At 48.6% G+C, this 16,653-nt stretch overlaps 1 protein-coding gene across 1 annotated transcript in view; it reads left to right on the top strand.

The window, feature by feature from the left end:
* The window catches only part of LOC104274089 (TRAF2 and NCK-interacting protein kinase-like), a gene marked incomplete at its 5' end in the record, with an annotated part of 22,347 nt that extends 5,860 nt beyond the window's left edge, over window positions 1-16,487 (top strand). The window contains 11 exons of the mRNA XM_009869617.1: window positions 2,170-2,296; window positions 4,374-4,538; window positions 7,491-7,605; window positions 8,174-8,344; window positions 8,641-8,784; window positions 9,829-9,963; window positions 10,215-10,315; window positions 11,677-11,826; window positions 13,028-13,187; window positions 13,796-13,935; window positions 15,789-16,487. Of these exons, the coding sequence (XP_009867919.1) occupies window positions 2,170-2,296; window positions 4,374-4,538; window positions 7,491-7,605; window positions 8,174-8,344; window positions 8,641-8,784; window positions 9,829-9,963; window positions 10,215-10,315; window positions 11,677-11,826; window positions 13,028-13,187; window positions 13,796-13,935; window positions 15,789-15,872 (1,492 nt within the window). The remainder of the gene's footprint in view (window positions 1-2,169; window positions 2,297-4,373; window positions 4,539-7,490; window positions 7,606-8,173; window positions 8,345-8,640; window positions 8,785-9,828; window positions 9,964-10,214; window positions 10,316-11,676; window positions 11,827-13,027; window positions 13,188-13,795; window positions 13,936-15,788) is intronic.
* Window positions 16,488-16,653: the final 166 nt, after the last annotated feature.

The following is a 16,653-nucleotide window of genomic DNA, read 5'->3' as shown; positions in this document are numbered from 1 at the left end:
TGCTGAGGAGCAAGGCAGGCTTTTGGCCAGAGTGGACACACCTGACCTCATCCACACCTTGGGTCCCAGCCACAGGGTTGGTGTGTTAAAGCTTTGCCGGCTCATGAGCATGGCCTTGCCCCAAATCAATCATAGAATGGTTTGGGTTGGAAGGGTCCTTAAAGATCGTCTAGTTCTGGATCAGGATCAGGCCGTGCTGTAGCGCAGTACTTGGTGGCCTGCCCAGTGCCAACTTGGTAGAGCCAGAATTAATAATAATCCTGAATCCTTTGATTTTTGTCCTTGGCTCAGTGACCATGCAGGCAGCAAATTGTGGTGGGCTAAAACATTGAAACAAAAAAAAATAGCAGACAATACTCTTGTGTCCCCGTTATAGGTCACAGGACACTTGGGACACTTTTGCTTTTGAACGTCTCTAGATGAGGGAGTAGGGCACCATGTCTTCAACACACACCAAACAGCTGCCACCTGTGGAGCAGTATTTGCGTTCTATTCCGTTCATTTCCATTCTTCCTTTTAAACGAATTATTAGTGTACCTGGCTTCGTAGTGGTGGGGCATGGAGCGGTCAGGAAACCCTCCAGGTGGCAAGGAGACCCGTGGGGTTCATGTTCTGCAGAGTGCCAGGCTCTTGGGGTGGAACTTCCTTCCAGCAGAAGAATCAAAAATCAGAGCTCTTGGGATTTGTTGGAGAAAGTGAAGAGACAGAGGGACAGCAGCGAATATGCAGTGGTCAGATGGGCAGTCACGTGTGCGAGAAGGGGCCTCAGGCTGCTCGCAGAAGAGGAGTTTAATCAGGAGTGGTTAGTCTCTGCAGACATCCTTCCACGAAACACCTTGGGTTTGACACAGCGCTTTTCAGTGGGTAGAATACCTCACGGAGTGCTTTGCAGCCAGATGGAAGGCGGGTGGTGGCGGTGAGACGGATGCCCCTGACCCACTGCCAGCTCGGCACTACTTGTCCCATAACGTCCTGTCAATGAAGGCGCCCCAGTGACTGACCATGGAGATGGAAAGCCTTGAGGTGGCGGGAGCTCTGTCCGTACCTAAGCCTTTGTGGGTATCTGCAGGCGTGGCTGCACCGCTTTGTGCTGGGGAAAAAGAAAGCAAACGCTTGGCTTTACACCCTTATTTCACAAAAGGCACCTGAACTCAAGTTCAGACTAGATGTCGTTGGGCATTTTTCTGTCAAAGCTTTATTTTTCCTGTGTTCGGTGTGTTTCATTAGAAACTGAGGCTGAGAGACGTCGTCACATCTTCTTCTGCACCTTCCAAGTGTTCTCTCTATAACCCATTTCTAAACTTCCCTGAGCGCTGGGCTGCTCTTCATTTCAGCTCTGTCCCGGTCTCTCCCGCTGCGGGATAAGCCCATCCATCACTGGGTGTCGCAGTGAACAGGATGGACTGTTTCCTCCTTCCACCCCTGGAGATACCTTTTCTCCACCTGAAGACTATGTTGACTCCCTTCATCTCCCTCACCTCTGAGCTGTGCAAGCCAGCTCCTGCCTGTGCCCAGGCATTTCTTGCAGGGTGACGTTTAAACTGCGCACCTGTGAAATTTGGGACCTCGGAGCTACCAGAGGCAGTCATTCACTCACTGTATGGTCTCAAAATTAACATAAACCTCTTGGTCTCTGCTTTCTCGTTTCTAAAACTGGAATAATTGCTACCAGTGAGCCTCTGGGCATTGACAGGTAGGTGTGCACGGGCATGACGTGTTTAAAGAGTGGATTACTTCAGACTGATGGAAAGCAGCTGGTCTGTGTAGCTTTTAAATGCCAAGGAACAGGTCTCCTCAGCAACGTCTTCGTAACGACCATCAGCATTTTCCAGCGCACAGGCAGGGCTGGGTAATCCAGAGGCATTTCGTCATTTGCTTTTGGTTTTGTTTGAATTATATTTAAGCAGCTGCTCTGCTAAGAACATAGTAGTACTCATGGTGGCTGCTCGCCACCTGCAACATCCACTCTGAGGCAGTCCTAAAATTTCTTGTGGGTGAGAGTAAATTCCAGCCTGCTTCTTGAGACAGGAGCACAGAAATAAATTCAAGGCAAATCATGAGATAGAAGGCCCTACCCTGATTGAAATAATACACTATTAGAGGATTTTTTGTGTGTGTAGTTTAGCCTAGAAGATGTTCATCACTAATGCTTTTCCATTCTGTCCTCAGACCAACAGGAATTCCTGGAAGCAATGAGCCGTACAACCTGGGAATGGTGACAACCCACGGGCTCGAGACTTCCCATGCAGATACGTTTAGCAATATTTCAAGGGAAGGGACTTTAATGGTGAGGGAGGTAAGTTGTAAAACAAATATTTCCATGGAGCATCTTCAGGAGGTTTTGCCCATGTAAGCACAAAAGCTAACAGTGCTGTGTGTCCGGAACACAAAATGACTGAGTAAATTGTGCTCGTTAGCGCTCTCGTTAATACAATTTACACTCAGAGCAAATGTGACAAGTGCAAATGTTTCTCACAACTACAAACAGCAGTGAATAGTAACGCCTGGGCGCGGCGGGGAGGATACTTGTACCAAGGACTCTGCTCTAAGCCTGCGGTAGCTCCGGGCAGCAGAAGTTGTCTTCAATTGACAGCATTTAGTTTAATACCCGTGGAACCTGGCCCAAAGTTTCCCCTTTTCGTCCCAACCTTTGCCAACCATCAGAGGCGTGTGATGTTCGTAGAGCGTTTGGCGGTTTTTACCAGCGTTGCATAGGTGAAGCTGTGGCGAGAGCAAGCCCGGTGGGTCGTAGTGCAGAGGAGGCACATTTGGTTGGCTGTGGAAGATCCCTCTCAGTGTTTCTGGTTTTCCCAGTTGCTGGAACGTACTCGTGATGCTGCTGGAAACTCAGAGGGGTAGCAGTTCTCCTTCAGAGGGGGCAGAAGGCTCTGGCACTTGGTAAAACGTAGAAGTCACTCTCCTACCAGCATGTAAAGGAGGTGGATGGGAGAGGAGAGAGACAGAGGGGAGTTTGGCATCAGCAGCCGAAAGGAGGAATGTTTAGATGAAATGCAAGCTAGGCTGAAGCAGCATTTTAATTCTAATTCTGTTTATATGAAATATTCACATATGAAGGGAGAGGGAAAAAAAAAAGAATGCAACTTTGAAAGAGAGGAAGGAGTTAGCAAGGAGTTTGCTGCCTTTCTCCCTGAGCTTTGCAGCAATGCCCCCCTCATCCCTCACTACCCTGGGGCTGGTCAGAGCAGGGGTCTCTGCAGCCTGGGCATCCCTCCACGGCAGGGAGGGTGATGAGTCCGAGCGGGAGGACAAGTCCCTGCTCTAATGGGCATTTCTGAAATGAGCTTGGAGCAAATCACCACTGTAAGACACGTGCTGCGCCAACAAGGCTGTAGGAGAAATCCGGTGGTGCAGAAGGGTCTTAAAGGCCACAGGTGAAACAAGAAGCTGGGAAACCCTTTTGGGAGGAGGGAGAAAGAAACCCAGACTGCAGCCTGGCACTGGGTGCTTGCTGTTTGCTCCCCAGCACCGCCGTAGCCATCTTGAGGCCTTTGGACTTTGGGCAAAGGGCTTTTCGCTCTTTGGTGGGATGTTGAGATGGTTGAAGGTGATGGTAAGAAGTGATGAAAAGGACAATGTTGTCAGGACTGGTCAGAAACTTGATGAACCTGTTGAGAGGGAGTTTTCCACTAATCCCAGTAAATGGGCAAGTCTCTGTAACGGTCTCGTTGGCATGCTCCGGGTAGGTGGGATTCATCAAAATGGCAAATAACATCAAGAAGCCAGGAAGGGAGAAACTTCCCAGCACCTGCCTTGCATGAGGTGGGGATGGAGAGGAAGGGGAACCTCGCAGAAACACAGGGAACCTCGTGAGCAGAGCGAGATGCCGGTCGTTCTGCCGACGCTGCCGCTGTTCACTGCTGTTTTGGGTTACAGAAACATGCGACGGGGGCTGTGTTGGCATTTGCAGTCGGGCTGCTCGCTGCCGCAGCCCTGCAGAGCCGTTAAGGCTGACGCTGATCGAGGGGTCGGATTCTGCTGTCACCGACGGCCATGTGGGAGGAGAGCTGGCCATGGGGTTTGCGCCCATGGTGGCGAGAGCAGAATCTGCCTTCCTCTCCTTGCCTCAAAATGACGGTGATCAGGCTTCTCTCGCTGTAACGTGGCTAATTACTCTGTATTGACTTTGTGATTAATCCTGTCTTTATTTCTCCTGGGGTGGGGGGGGTTGGTTTGCTGCTTGCCAGATTGCATGGGGATGGAAACAGAGAGGGTCCTTCTCCTGCGCTTGCTCTGGGAACTGGGGGACTGCCAAGAACTTGGTTTTGGTTGGTTGGTTTTTTTCTTCTTCTATTTCTCTTTTTTTTTTTTTCCTCCCCCCTTCTCTTTCTTCCTCATACCTTGTGTCTCTGCAGACCTCTGGTGAAAAAAAGCGTTCTGGCCACGCAGCCAGCAATGGCTTTGCAGGTCACATCAATCTGCCTGACCTGGTGCAGCAAAGCCACTCGCCGGCGGGCACGCCGACCGAGGCCCTGGGGCGAGTCTCCACGCATGCGCAGGACATGGACTCGGTGCCTGAAGTAGGTGGTGGGGAGGAGGGGAGGGTCTCCTTTGCATCGCTTTAAACAAATATTAACATCTCTGCCCCGCAATGGGGCTTTCCTCCTTTCCTCCCTGGCTTTCTTGACTCTTCTCTGTCTCTCTGGGGTCCGCCTGAGTGAGTGTAGTGGGAACAGGAGGGAGTCTGATGAGTTATCGCTCCCTGGGTCTGTGACTGATGGCAGGAATATGCATTAGGTCTTCTCTCAAGCCCACCAGCTGGAGCTGTGATGGTGATGGCTTGAATGCTGCCAACTGATGTGAAAGTCCCTTTTTTTTTTTTTTTTTGACACTTGGGAATAGAAGAAAATTATGAGAGCCAGCGATGCCATTAGCTTTACCTGGGCCCAGCTTCTACCTGTGCAATCTCTGATACTTAACTTGGAAGGTCAGCAAAATCCAAAGCCAACAAAATTCTGGGTAGTTCTTCAGACTAGAAAAATAACTACTCACCTTTAAAACTGTGTATTTCCTGTCATGGCAACGTATTTCTCCCCAGTAGCTGTTTCGCAGGGACACAATTGAACATTAGCATTGAATAAGGTGTAAAAAGTCCTAGAAAATACAAGATGGGATGTGTCCTGCTTACCATCACCAGCTCTGGGGAGCAGGCACAGTTCTCTCTTCTCCCGTGAGAAATCAGCCGATTTGGTGCTAAATAAGCTATTTTATTCATTTTTTTGTCCTTTCATTTTCCTGGTCATACATCAAAAATTCAGTCATATTCTCTTTCATCGACAGGATGTAGTCATTTTCCGGTGTACTTTTACTAGCAGTATAAAAATGGCTTGGAATTGGGCATGGATAAAATGTAGGAACAGATGGTGCATGGCTTGATCTCAAGGTTTTATCTGTTTCCTCGATGCCTTCACAAGCAGCGATGAGGGAGTTGATCCTGAAAGTAACACCTTCCGCGGTCATCCTGGGACTGCTTAAACGCGGGCAAGGACCAGGTTGACATACATTCATTTATAGAATACCAGCCAAGACGATCTTTCCCGTTTCTAAAACTGCATTTTTAGGGCTGACAGAGCCGGGGGCGGATGTAAGTGGAAACTTGGGGATTTACTTCGCAGGCTTCCAGGTGACTCACGGTGCCGCGAGGAAAAAAGAAGGGAGCAAGCGCGACCTCACTTGCAGCTTGATGCTGTCTCTGTAAGCCACCACAGAGGTTTATAGGAGGTTGAACAGGACCTGGGGGAAAATTAGGTCTTAGTTTTTAAATAATGGGCTTGGAAGTTAGTAAAATGTCAGCTTTGGGGGATTACGGCTGAGTCTGAGCAAAGAAAAGAAGTGCTCGGTGCATCGGGATGAGGGTTTCTTCGTAATTTGTCGGAAAGCATCCCTGTAAATGCTGAATTTTTCTCCTCCTCGAATTGTTGGTGGTTAATGGATAAGATAGCCATCCCAGTGAAAAAAATGTGCAGTTCTTGGATAGGAAAGAGGCACAGAGGAGTGAGGATGTATCTTACATGCACGCACAAATATGGCCGTGTGTGTAAATGTGGTGCAGGCTGTTAACTCCTTCCGTGGGTCTCAGTTACCGTGTACTTTTTGGAAATCCATCCCGTTTCTATGGAAACAGGTGACCGTCAGGGGAATAGGGATGGGAGGGAAGAAGCGGGATGCACCGCGTTGGTTTTGGCAGGCGCAGGGCACGGATCTCGGCTCACCCATGGATGCCAGCCCCGAAACGCTTGGAAAGTCCCGAGTCACAAGAGAGCTCCCGCATCCAGTGGGGTTTTGCCCCTAAATCTTTTTGTGGCTGGAGGACAAGTACAAGCCCAGCGCAGCCCAGTCTCGGTACGGATGGTGCTGCTCAGTGAGGGAGGGGGGAAATCATTTCACCTTGACTCCCAAGACAACGTTCCTTTTGCTTGGCAGAAGGTCTTAGCCTCGTTTTCTGCCTTAATAAAGCAATGGCTTTAAAAAGAAAAAACAACGTGATGTTGCTGGTTGTTCCTCCCCAAATTCCCTTGGCAAAGTGCCGGCTCTGGCATGCCCTGCGATACCTTCGGGTTAAGTTTTGTTAGCTTAGAAATGGCCCTTTTCCACAGAACCACCTTGAATTTAAAACATTTGACTGAAATTGCAAGCAACGCCAAGCCTTCTTCACATCCAGCACTTCAGGTCCTCCCAAAACCGGAGCAGCCAGGCCTGCTGAGGGGTGTTGCTGGGTCCTGCCTCAGCAGTGGGTGTGAGGACCAGTGATAACAGCCCAGCAGAACAACAAGTAGGTGCTCTGCTAGAGAGCTGACTTCTCCTCCTTTGCCAGGGGCATCAATATTTTGGGCTTTCAGTAAAAGCAGAATGGTATTATGGCTGCACGAGCTGTGCTGCCTAAGCTTTTCAGGTCCTAAAATACATTTCCGTGACCCACTGAAATAAAATCTTTGCTCAGGCTGTGCTAATTATGGCTTTGACACGAGGAAAAGAACATTCCCACCTTCTCAGCTCTCTGAATTACTCTGGTCCCTGTCAGCTGCCCCAGGCCAGGGCTTTCTGGGGGCTCCCAGCACCGTCCTGCCAACCTTGGTTGGGAGAGTGGGGAAAGCAAACCCTCACCTGCCCAGCATCCCAGAACGGGTGTTTTAAGGCAGGTGTGTTACATGCAGACAAGCTGGATTTTTACCTGCGTCGACTTTTGCCTCTGGCCCTGCGGCTTCTCCGCTAACCGGTCTCATGGCTGTGCTGTGCTTCTGCCTGCGAGGAGAGAGCGGAGCTGGGCCCTGCTCCTCTCATTTTCTGTTGCCCAAATCCAATTTAATGTTTTTCCTGATTAGATATGTGGGGGAGGAGGAGTAGGAGCAGATGCTCATAGAAGGCTTGAGAATACACCACAGGAGTGTGCACTGTGTCTGCTAATTAGAAATTCTTACACACAAAATTATTGTTATTTCTGTGCTCTGAGTTCTCTGCTGTTTATTTTCCAGTACGGTATGGGAAGTAGCACCAAAGCCTCTTTCACCCCCTTTGTGGACACCAGAGTTTATCAGACCTCTCCTACTGATGAAGATGAAGATGAGGACGAAGAGTCATCTGCTACTGGTAGGAGGCAATGTGGTCAGTTTGAGGGGGAAGGACCTCGCAGAAACCATGTTGTGAAGCCTGAATAACCCCTCTGAACCCATTTTGCTTACCCTTGTCCAAACACATCTTGTGTCTGCATCCTTGTGCTCTCCAATGTCCACCCAATTTCTTCTCCCCACCAGAACAGTCTGGGAGAAAACGGGGAGATATCCACTTGTCCAGCTGCCTGGGCAGCCAGGGTAAATGTTCCTTGCAGAGGTGGCAGGTGGTAACGGCTCCAAAAATCTGGCAGTGGCTCTGAGGTCATTGAAAATGGCTGGATGTGGGCAGGCAGGCAGGCAGTGACTAGTGCTGGTCAGCTCAGTAGGTAGGGCTGGAGGTTTGGGGACATCACCTGCTGATGGGTTTGGTGTTGGTTCCAACTCAGGAGAAAATCCTGATCATCCTTCTCCATACTCATACCTTGTAACATAATGATGGCTCCCTTATCAGCAAATAAACCAAGTATTGTCATCCTGTCCCAAAAAAGAGGTGACAGAGGAGTTCATCCCTCACACCTCCCCGTCTTGTTGTGTTTCCTTGCAAGCCCTGTTCACCAGCGAGCTGCTCAGACAGGAGCAGGCCAAGCTGAACGAAGCCCGAAAGATCTCGGTGGTGAACGTCAACCCCACCAACATCCGTCCCCACAGCGACACCCCGGAGATACGGAAATACAAGAAGCGCTTCAACTCGGAGATACTCTGTGCTGCTTTATGGGGTAAGGCCCGAGCAGGCCGTGTCCTCGGCAGAGCTCCCGGGAGCCCGTGGCCGGTGATGAAATGCCAATGTCTCATCACAGAACCGAGCCCTTGCTTCTGGTTGTCCCTGTCTCCATTCCCAGGCAAGGCTAACGGCCCCCAGTCCCTTTGCCTTAAGAGTGACCCTTCACGTTCATGAGAAGATCGCAGCCTTGGCTGGGATCGGTCACTGTCGCGGTGGCAGCAGAGATGAGCTCGGGGTGTTGTCCTTGGGAGCACCCATGGCTCCTGGCACCCATTGCCCTCTCCTCTCCAGGTGTGAATCTGCTGGTGGGCACAGAAAATGGCCTGATGCTGCTGGATCGAAGTGGGCAAGGGAAGGTCTACAACCTCATCAACAGACGGCGATTTCAACAGATGGACGTACTCGAGGGCCTTAATGTCCTCGTGACAATATCAGGTACGCCTCTCGTGCTGTCACCCCATCATTCACCTTCTCGACTGTACGCCCTGAACAGTTCTAGCTCAGACCAAACCTGCTGACCAGTGTCAGAGTGAATCTCCCAGGGGAGCTGGAGGTGGTTTATTCCAGAATTGAAGCTGTTAGATCTGCAAGAACGCCTCCGAGAGCAGTCTGGTCCCATTGCCTGCTGGCTCCGCTTCATCTGCAGCGCTCCATCCTCCTTTAGCAGGAGGGCAAGGTGCAGGATACAGGCAGGTGCCCCAGCAAGGCAGGTTGTCGTGGCTTCAGAGGGCAGCGAGCTCTGCTTTTGGGTCTGTTTGGCTTTAGCTGAAGGAGCCATGAACCACGGCGTCAGGGCCCAGCTCAGAGCATGGCTGTGCTCAGGGTGCCCCGAGCATCTTGAAGGCCATGGGCTTGTTCCTGTCTCCAGGCTCACCTGGGAGCTCTCAGATCAGGCTCCTGGGTTGATTTCTAGCAATGCTTCCACAACTTCTCTGGAAAACCCATTCAGTGTCTCACCACCCTCACAGGAAAGAACTTTGTCTAATCTAAATCTACCCTCTTTCAGTTTAAAGCCATTACCCCTTGTCCTGTCACTACACTCCCTGACAAAGAGTCCTTCCCCATCTTTCCTGCAGCCCCCTTGAAGTACTGGCAGGCGGCTCTAAGGTCTCCCTGGAGCCTTCTCTTCTCCAGGCTGAACTACCCCAACTCCCTCAGCCTGTCCTCATCAGGGAGGTGCTGCAGCCCCTTGATCATCTTTGTGGCCTCCTCTGGATTCTCTCCCAATAGGTCCATGTCCCTTTTATGTTGGGAGCCCCAGAGCTGAACACAGAAGTACAGGTGGGGTCTCAGGAGAGCAGAGTAGATGGCGAGAATCACCCAAGGAACAAAAAACAATGTGACTACTAAATTACTATTTTCAACTTCATTGTAAAACGAACTTTAATTTTACCTCTTGTGAGTGAAAATAAGCACTGCAATCCCGATTCCCTGCACACACATGCTCTGCTCTGACAGGGAAGTTTCCTTTGCCAACAGGAAAGAAGAACAAGCTGCGTGTGTACTATCTCTCCTGGCTGAGGAACAGGATTTTACACAACGACCCTGAGGTGGAGAAGAAGCAGGGCTGGATCACAGTCGGGGACCTAGAGGGATGCATCCACTACAAAGTCGGTGAGTTGCCCCTCTGGAAAAGAGATGTCTGAAGAGATGCATCTTTGTTTCCTTGACTTATATCTGACCTGAAGATTCCTATGGATATAGCCACAAATAAATTGGGAATTCATCTGTGTGCATTAGGTGCACGTTTTACCAAATGAGAACCAACGGAGAGACAGCCTGAGAAGCCCTTCCTGGAGATGAGTTGTTAAGTCTTGTTGGAAGGAAACTGAATGTTTTTAAACTCAGTTTTATTTTCATTTTAGTGAAATATGAAAGAATCAAGTTCCTGGTGATTGCCTTAAAGAATGCTGTAGAGATCTACGCTTGGGCTCCTAAACCATATCACAAGTTTATGGCATTTAAGGTATGTTCACCTTGAAACAAAATACACTCTGTAGTTGTAGGTACATAAGATTTCTGTACTAGGCAGAGCAGAAGAATGTCTTGCCTATGTAGATGAGCTCCTTGGGACGCCTGGCAGGCACGGGAGACAGGATACGTTCTGGTTGTGCCTAACAATTGAGTGTTAATATTAGCTTATGCTGGCAGGTTCTACTTGGGAAGTTTGCAGAAAGCTGACAAAATGCCCCGTGAGTAAAACCGGGGGTTCGGTGAGCGTGGTTTGGTTTGGTTTGTTGTTTTTTTACCTTCTGACTAATTTTTCACATACAGTATAAAAACAAGTTTGCATTATTTTCCATTTTCTGTTTTGCAATGTCTTGTCTCCTTCTGCAGTGCAGGTTCTGTTTCAGGACAGAAAATCCAGGAGAATGACCCACTCTTTCTCTCCCTTTTTCTCTCCCTTTTCATCTACCTCAGTTTCCTCCAGTGAGACCTTTCTCCTCTATAACCTGCCAATGGGTATTTTGTACTTAGTCCTTTAAAGCACTTTTCATCCTAAGCGCTGTGCAGAGACAAGTCACAAGGGGCAATGCCTTCTGGAGACGCTCATGCTGAGTAATCTCATTTTGCATCCTTCCAGTATGAATGAGTTTATTCAGTATTAGGTCACATTTGCTTTTTTCTGAACAAAAGCCAGAGTAAATGGGCTCGGTGACATGGAGAGCTCAGCAGCATTAAAACAGCCTCCACGGGCTCTGGTGAGGATGCTGGTTGGTGCTCCAGGTGCTGCTCCTCCAGTCCGGAGGGGCCGAGCATCCCTTCCTTGCCTGCTGGAAGAGTGGGGAATACACCCCCTGATTTTGTTCCCCTGTCAGGAGTCAGCGTGGTCCCTTTTCTCTCGCTGGGAGTATTTTATCCTCTTGCTGAGGACCTAAGCCATGGAGAGATACTCTGTCCTGGTCCCAGCCTGCATCCAGCAGGTTAGATTGGACAGAGAAAAGTCAGTCTTTAATTGACTCGTTTCAGCTGCCCAAACTGGAGCTGTGATCCCTGCTGAGAGGGGCGGTGGGTGGTCACAGCTCTCTGCAGACCGGTGTGGGATCCCCACATACACAGGCTCGTCTAAAATGAAGCTGTTGCCTTCCTTTAGAGACCAAATCCTCAGGCTGGCTCCTGGCAGAAAAGAGCTCTGCTTGGCAAGGGTGAGGGCTTATCTGCTGGGATGGCTGGAACGAGTCTGACATAGGAACAGAGAGACAGGAATAGAAATAACCACCCATTTAGCAGGAAACAGTCAAGAAAACATGATTTCAAAACCGTGTCAGGCTGCTGCTATGGGGATTTGTTGGTTTTCTGTGATGCTCACTGAAGGGATTATAAAAGTCTTTTGCAGATCTCCAGCACAAGCCGTTGCTCGTGGATCTCACTGTAGAAGAGGGTCAGAGACTCAAGGTTATCTTTGGATCACACACTGGGTTTCACGTGATCGATGTAGATTCTGGGAACTCTTACGATATCTATATACCATCTCATGTGAGTACCTGGGGCAGTGCTGCTGCATGACTAACGCAGGTCACCAGCAAGGGTTGGACGGGCTGGCAGTGGCTCAGAAACGGTGACACGCCAGGTGCCACGGGTCTGACATTTTCCAGTGTCATCCTCATTGATGCTCGCTGAAAGAGGAGTCAGAAGTATCTTTACATTCATTATTCGTCCAGGCTGTTTCTGTTCTCGTGCCCGAGCAGTCAGGTGTAAGGTTGCCATGTCCCACCTCAATCTGTCTGTGTGGAGCAGCAATGGGGCTCTCTGTAGGGCGAGATACCCTGAAACCAGGTTCTTGGTTGTTGGACGCGTAGATCCAGGAGAAAAGGATGCCGAGCGCACTGTCCCATTGCGTGGTGTCCCAGGTGTTCTCACCACACTTGTTCCAGCACAGTTTGCCCAGGTGAAAGCCGTAGGATTAGGGGAGCCTAAATGTCAGTAAGCCTGCTGCTCAGAACTCCCAAACCCCTGACAGCAGGGACTCACCACAGGACATCTCTCAGGTCCCTCAGCTATTTCAAGAGAGAAATAAAAAAAACCAAAACCCTGTAGTAGACAATTTTCTTGTTGGCTCATTTAAGCTCTGTCTGTGCTCTTGGCCCAAGCAGCATGAGAAGCTGGTTTAGGAGAAACCGTGTCACTAATCACATCCAGGAACTGCTGAATGTCATCTGAGCAGCAGAGCCTCCTCTGCGAGAGCTGGCCAGAAGCGCAGGGGAAAATACTGGGGCAGTTTGGGATGGTTTTGTGTTGTCTTCACTACAGAAAGGTAGACGTGGGTGGAAAGTTACTGTAGCTGCCCATGGAGCTAGAGACTGCTAAAAATTGTATTTCCTCCCTAGGGCTACCTGTAATATTCTGCATTTATTTGGCTTGATTAGAATAGGAGATGGATTCATCAAGTCATCAGTTGCTTGTTTGTGTTACAGCCAAGTGTCAGGCATCCGACTTGGGGGCGTACGTGCTGTGATCTCCCTGTAATTGCTAAACCTGTTTATCCTTGAGGTATTAGGCAGCTTTGGGTAAATGTGACAGGTTATTCCCCTCCAAGTTTATCTCTGAAAGCCAGTGTCTGTTTGGTGAACAGAGGGAGGGGTTTGTTCTCAGGTTGCTTTGGGGTTTTGTTTTTCTAAGGCTTTGCTCCCTACCCCTTCAATGTAATTCTGACTTTCAGGGTTTATTTTAACTGCAGATTCAGGGCAATATTACTCCTCACGCCATTGTCATCCTGCCTAAAACAGACGGGATGGAGATGCTCGTGTGCTATGAGGATGAAGGTGTGTACGTGAACACCTATGGACGGATAACTAAAGACGTGGTGCTCCAGTGGGGAGAAATGCCTACTTCTGTGGGTAGGTCAACCCTTCCCTTCATCTGCTTAAAATACAAGTGACGAGTAAGGTGGGGAGTCGAGAGCGCTGAGATGGGCTCATCTGGGCTTTTGTTTATGAAAGGAGATTTCTCTCAGCCAGATGAGAGATGCAGCTGTTAAAATTTTTTCAGTTTGCTCCTCCGTAATGATTAAAAGCAAGCATCTTCTCAAAGATTGCAGCTCCAGTTTATCTTAAGTATAAAATAATGCAAGCTGTTGCGCTTGGGGGGGTGCTGCGTGGAGTGGAAGAGGGGCTGGGTGCGGAGCTGGGACTTGCTCTTGTGGCTCTGCTGTTGCTCAGCTCCGCAACCCACGGAGGCAAGCAACCACCCAGCTCCTCACCCAAAGAAACTGGAAGAAGTGGTGCTACTTCTGTTTAAATTACTCAGCAATTTTGGGACGAAAAGTGCTCTGTAAAGGCTGGCATCCCCGTGGGCACATGCCTGGCCACCTGCGCCTCCGGCAGTCAGAGCTCTGCCATTGATTTACACAGGCTTCCAGAAACAGCTGATGAGAGCTTTTCTGCCCCTTGCGTAATACTTAGCTCAGCACACGTTGTAACACCTACCAAACGCTTCCTTTTGACAGCCTACATTCATTCCAATCAAATAATGGGCTGGGGAGAGAAAGCTATTGAAATCCGGTCAGTGGAGACGGGACATTTGGATGGAGTATTTATGCACAAGCGAGCTCAAAGGTTAAAGTTTCTATGTGAAAGAAACGATAAGGTAAGTCCACTTCAAAGCTTGTGTCCGTGCTTGAAGCTACGAACTCCTCTTAGAATTTAAGTCTGATTTATCTTGAGGTTAATAATTAATCTGAAGGTCCTGTTTAATAAGCAGAGTCCATAAACCCACTCCCAATTAATTCTTTCCAGTGGATGCAGACCTCAGGCTGTGGTGGGAAGATCAGCAATACCTCTTCCACCTCTCGCTCGGCTCTTGGCTTGACTTTGTCCCAAATTTTGCATCTCGGTGTTATTGAGGCTACGGAGTAATCTCTGCAAAAGTTGAGAAACGGTGGCAGTAGGGATGTGTAAGTGACCCCTATTTGAGCTCTAGTGCAGAAACATTTTGACGCGTTTTCAGATGCGTTTTGACGCATCTTCAGCTACTTTCTCCATGGAGCCCCATCTTTTTCTGTGGACCACGCTGATAAATACCACCCTGGATAAATACCGAGCCGGATGCAGAATGCAACCATGGGTGTTGCTGATGGGTGAAGGGTGCAGGGAATGAGGGAAGGAGAAATTACTGGAGGAAAAGGAGTATTTGCTTGAAAGAGACGGCTGAATGCCAAGGTCTGTTTCTGCTGTTGGTATTTCTTCATCTCGCAAGGTTTCACCGAGATAGATCAGGGCGATGCAGCAGGGAGTCTTTTCATAACGAGCACGATCATGAAACACGTGGAGAAACTGATTGCTGTCCCCAGAGCAGGGTTTAATAACGCGCAGTAAATAAGGGTTGAGGCCACAATCAGTTTATCAAACAGCTGCTTGTTAGTCCAGCGTTGCTCTACCTGTTGCGTGGAGTTAGGCTGGAGCTCTGCAGGAGAAATATCTCCCAACCTTGCAGTTGAGTTTTACCATGGGAAACTGCCCAAGAAGCTGAATTTAGGCTGCCCGAAGTTTGCTTTTTTCCTAACTTTCGAGTACTTGATCCGGCAGGTTTTATACTGTTTTTCTAAAGATTTCTTTGTCTGGTTTGTTCCTATTGATTGATTTTTTTTTTTTTCCTTTTCTAAGAAAACTGGGGGAAAAAACACCTCAGTCTTTCTAAAATACTGGTACCAACTGATCACTGGTGGGTTTGAAATACTAAAACGAGATGTTTCTCTTTCTGGAGAAATGGTTAACAATGAAAGCCATGTGAAGATGGAATAATCTCTGAGTTTCGGAAGCACAGAGGCTTCAGACTGTGCAATATTGGCAAATTATAACTTATTTTTTAAGACTTCCGTTGGGGTCAAATGCTGGTGGATCCTGACGGAAGCACCAAAAATCATATTTTTCCATGCAAAGTCCTCACTAGTTTCTGTGCTTTGAGCATATTGAAAGGAAGTCGTTTTCCTGAGCTTTACTTTCAGAAAAAGCTGAAATACCAGGTCTAACCTTCCCAGAGAAAACCACTTCAAACCGAGGCAGATATTGACCCGAACGGTTAACATTTAGCAAGATCCAAACCACTGACAGCAGCCTTATTAATATTGCGTAATAAATGGTGTCGTGGCAGTAGAACGCGATAAACGTGGTATTTTCAAGGCGTTCCAAACCTTGCTCTCTTCAGGAGTGATAGCGAGGGAGGTTTTATTACTGTGTTTACTAATAAGGGGTTCGATTTGATCCGAGTCTGGCATGGGTGAGCTCCGGCCTCTGGACTCCGCGGAAAACTGTCAACGGGGCAACGGGTCCGTGTAAAATTTCTGCTGCCAGCCGGAGAAAAGGAGCAGGGAGGGAGGTTTAGGCAGAGGGAACCACGGGCTGGGGAGCAGCTCCTGCTTGCCTTGCTCGCCGAGGCAATCAACAGGCTTTTTCTTCTAATAACAGAAGCTACTAATAAGTTTTTATTCTGCTTCCAAACAGGTATTTTTCGCGTCGGTGAGATCCGGAGGAAGCAGCCAAGTGTTTTTCATGACCCTCAACAGAAACTCCATGATGAACTGGTAACAGAGGAGCACTTGGCACTCACCGCCATGGCATTATTTCTAATTTAAAGGACATAAAACACGTGGACTAACACTGTAGAGGCAGATGAGGAGGGCCCCGAGGAACACCGCTCCCCCAGCGCCGTCAGCCCCGGGGCGGGGGCTGCGGGCAGGGACGGACTTTCACGCTTGGACCCCCTGAGGTCTCCTGATTACGCTGTGTTATAGTGGGTTATGAGTTTTCCTTTATTTTATTTTATTTTATTTTTTAATTTTACTTTTTCTTTGTCCCCTACTTTGTAAGAACGGGGAAAGAAACAGTGTCAAAAAGTCTGTTTTTAATTCTGTCTGCCTGCTAGCATCAAATATATAGTATGTTGTAAAGTTACCAATTAAATCTGGTGAGAGACAGCACAATAAATGTACCTTTTATCTTTGTGATGAAGGCCATAACCATATAGCTGGGTAATTTTAGGAATCTTTTGCCTTCACCAACATTTACATGTTGCTTTTGGCAGCAACGGCTTAACGGATTTTTAAAGAAGAGAAAAATAATAGGTTTTTTTCCCCTCTTTTGGGAAATGGATTTTAAATGGCTAAACTACTAGCCTTAGACTAATAAAAATCAGCTACCATTTTTGTCAAGTCTGTCAATCCATATTTCTATATGGATCTTCACATAATGGTGTGTCTTGATAAAGGGACAGAGGTGCCATTTGTTGTTGCTCCGGAGCTGCCCGCTCGGCTGTGGGCTCTGGGACGGGGAGGGGGTCGGAGGAGGAAGAGGAGGAGGAGGAAGAGGA

This window comes from Apaloderma vittatum, unplaced genomic scaffold, assembly GCF_000703405.1.
Source record: "Apaloderma vittatum isolate BGI_N311 unplaced genomic scaffold, ASM70340v1 scaffold15405, whole genome shotgun sequence".
Classification (NCBI taxonomy): domain Eukaryota; kingdom Metazoa; phylum Chordata; class Aves; order Trogoniformes; family Trogonidae; genus Apaloderma; species Apaloderma vittatum.
The sequence above is the reverse complement of the archived record's forward strand: the minus strand, read 5'-3'. Positions and strand labels throughout refer to the sequence as shown.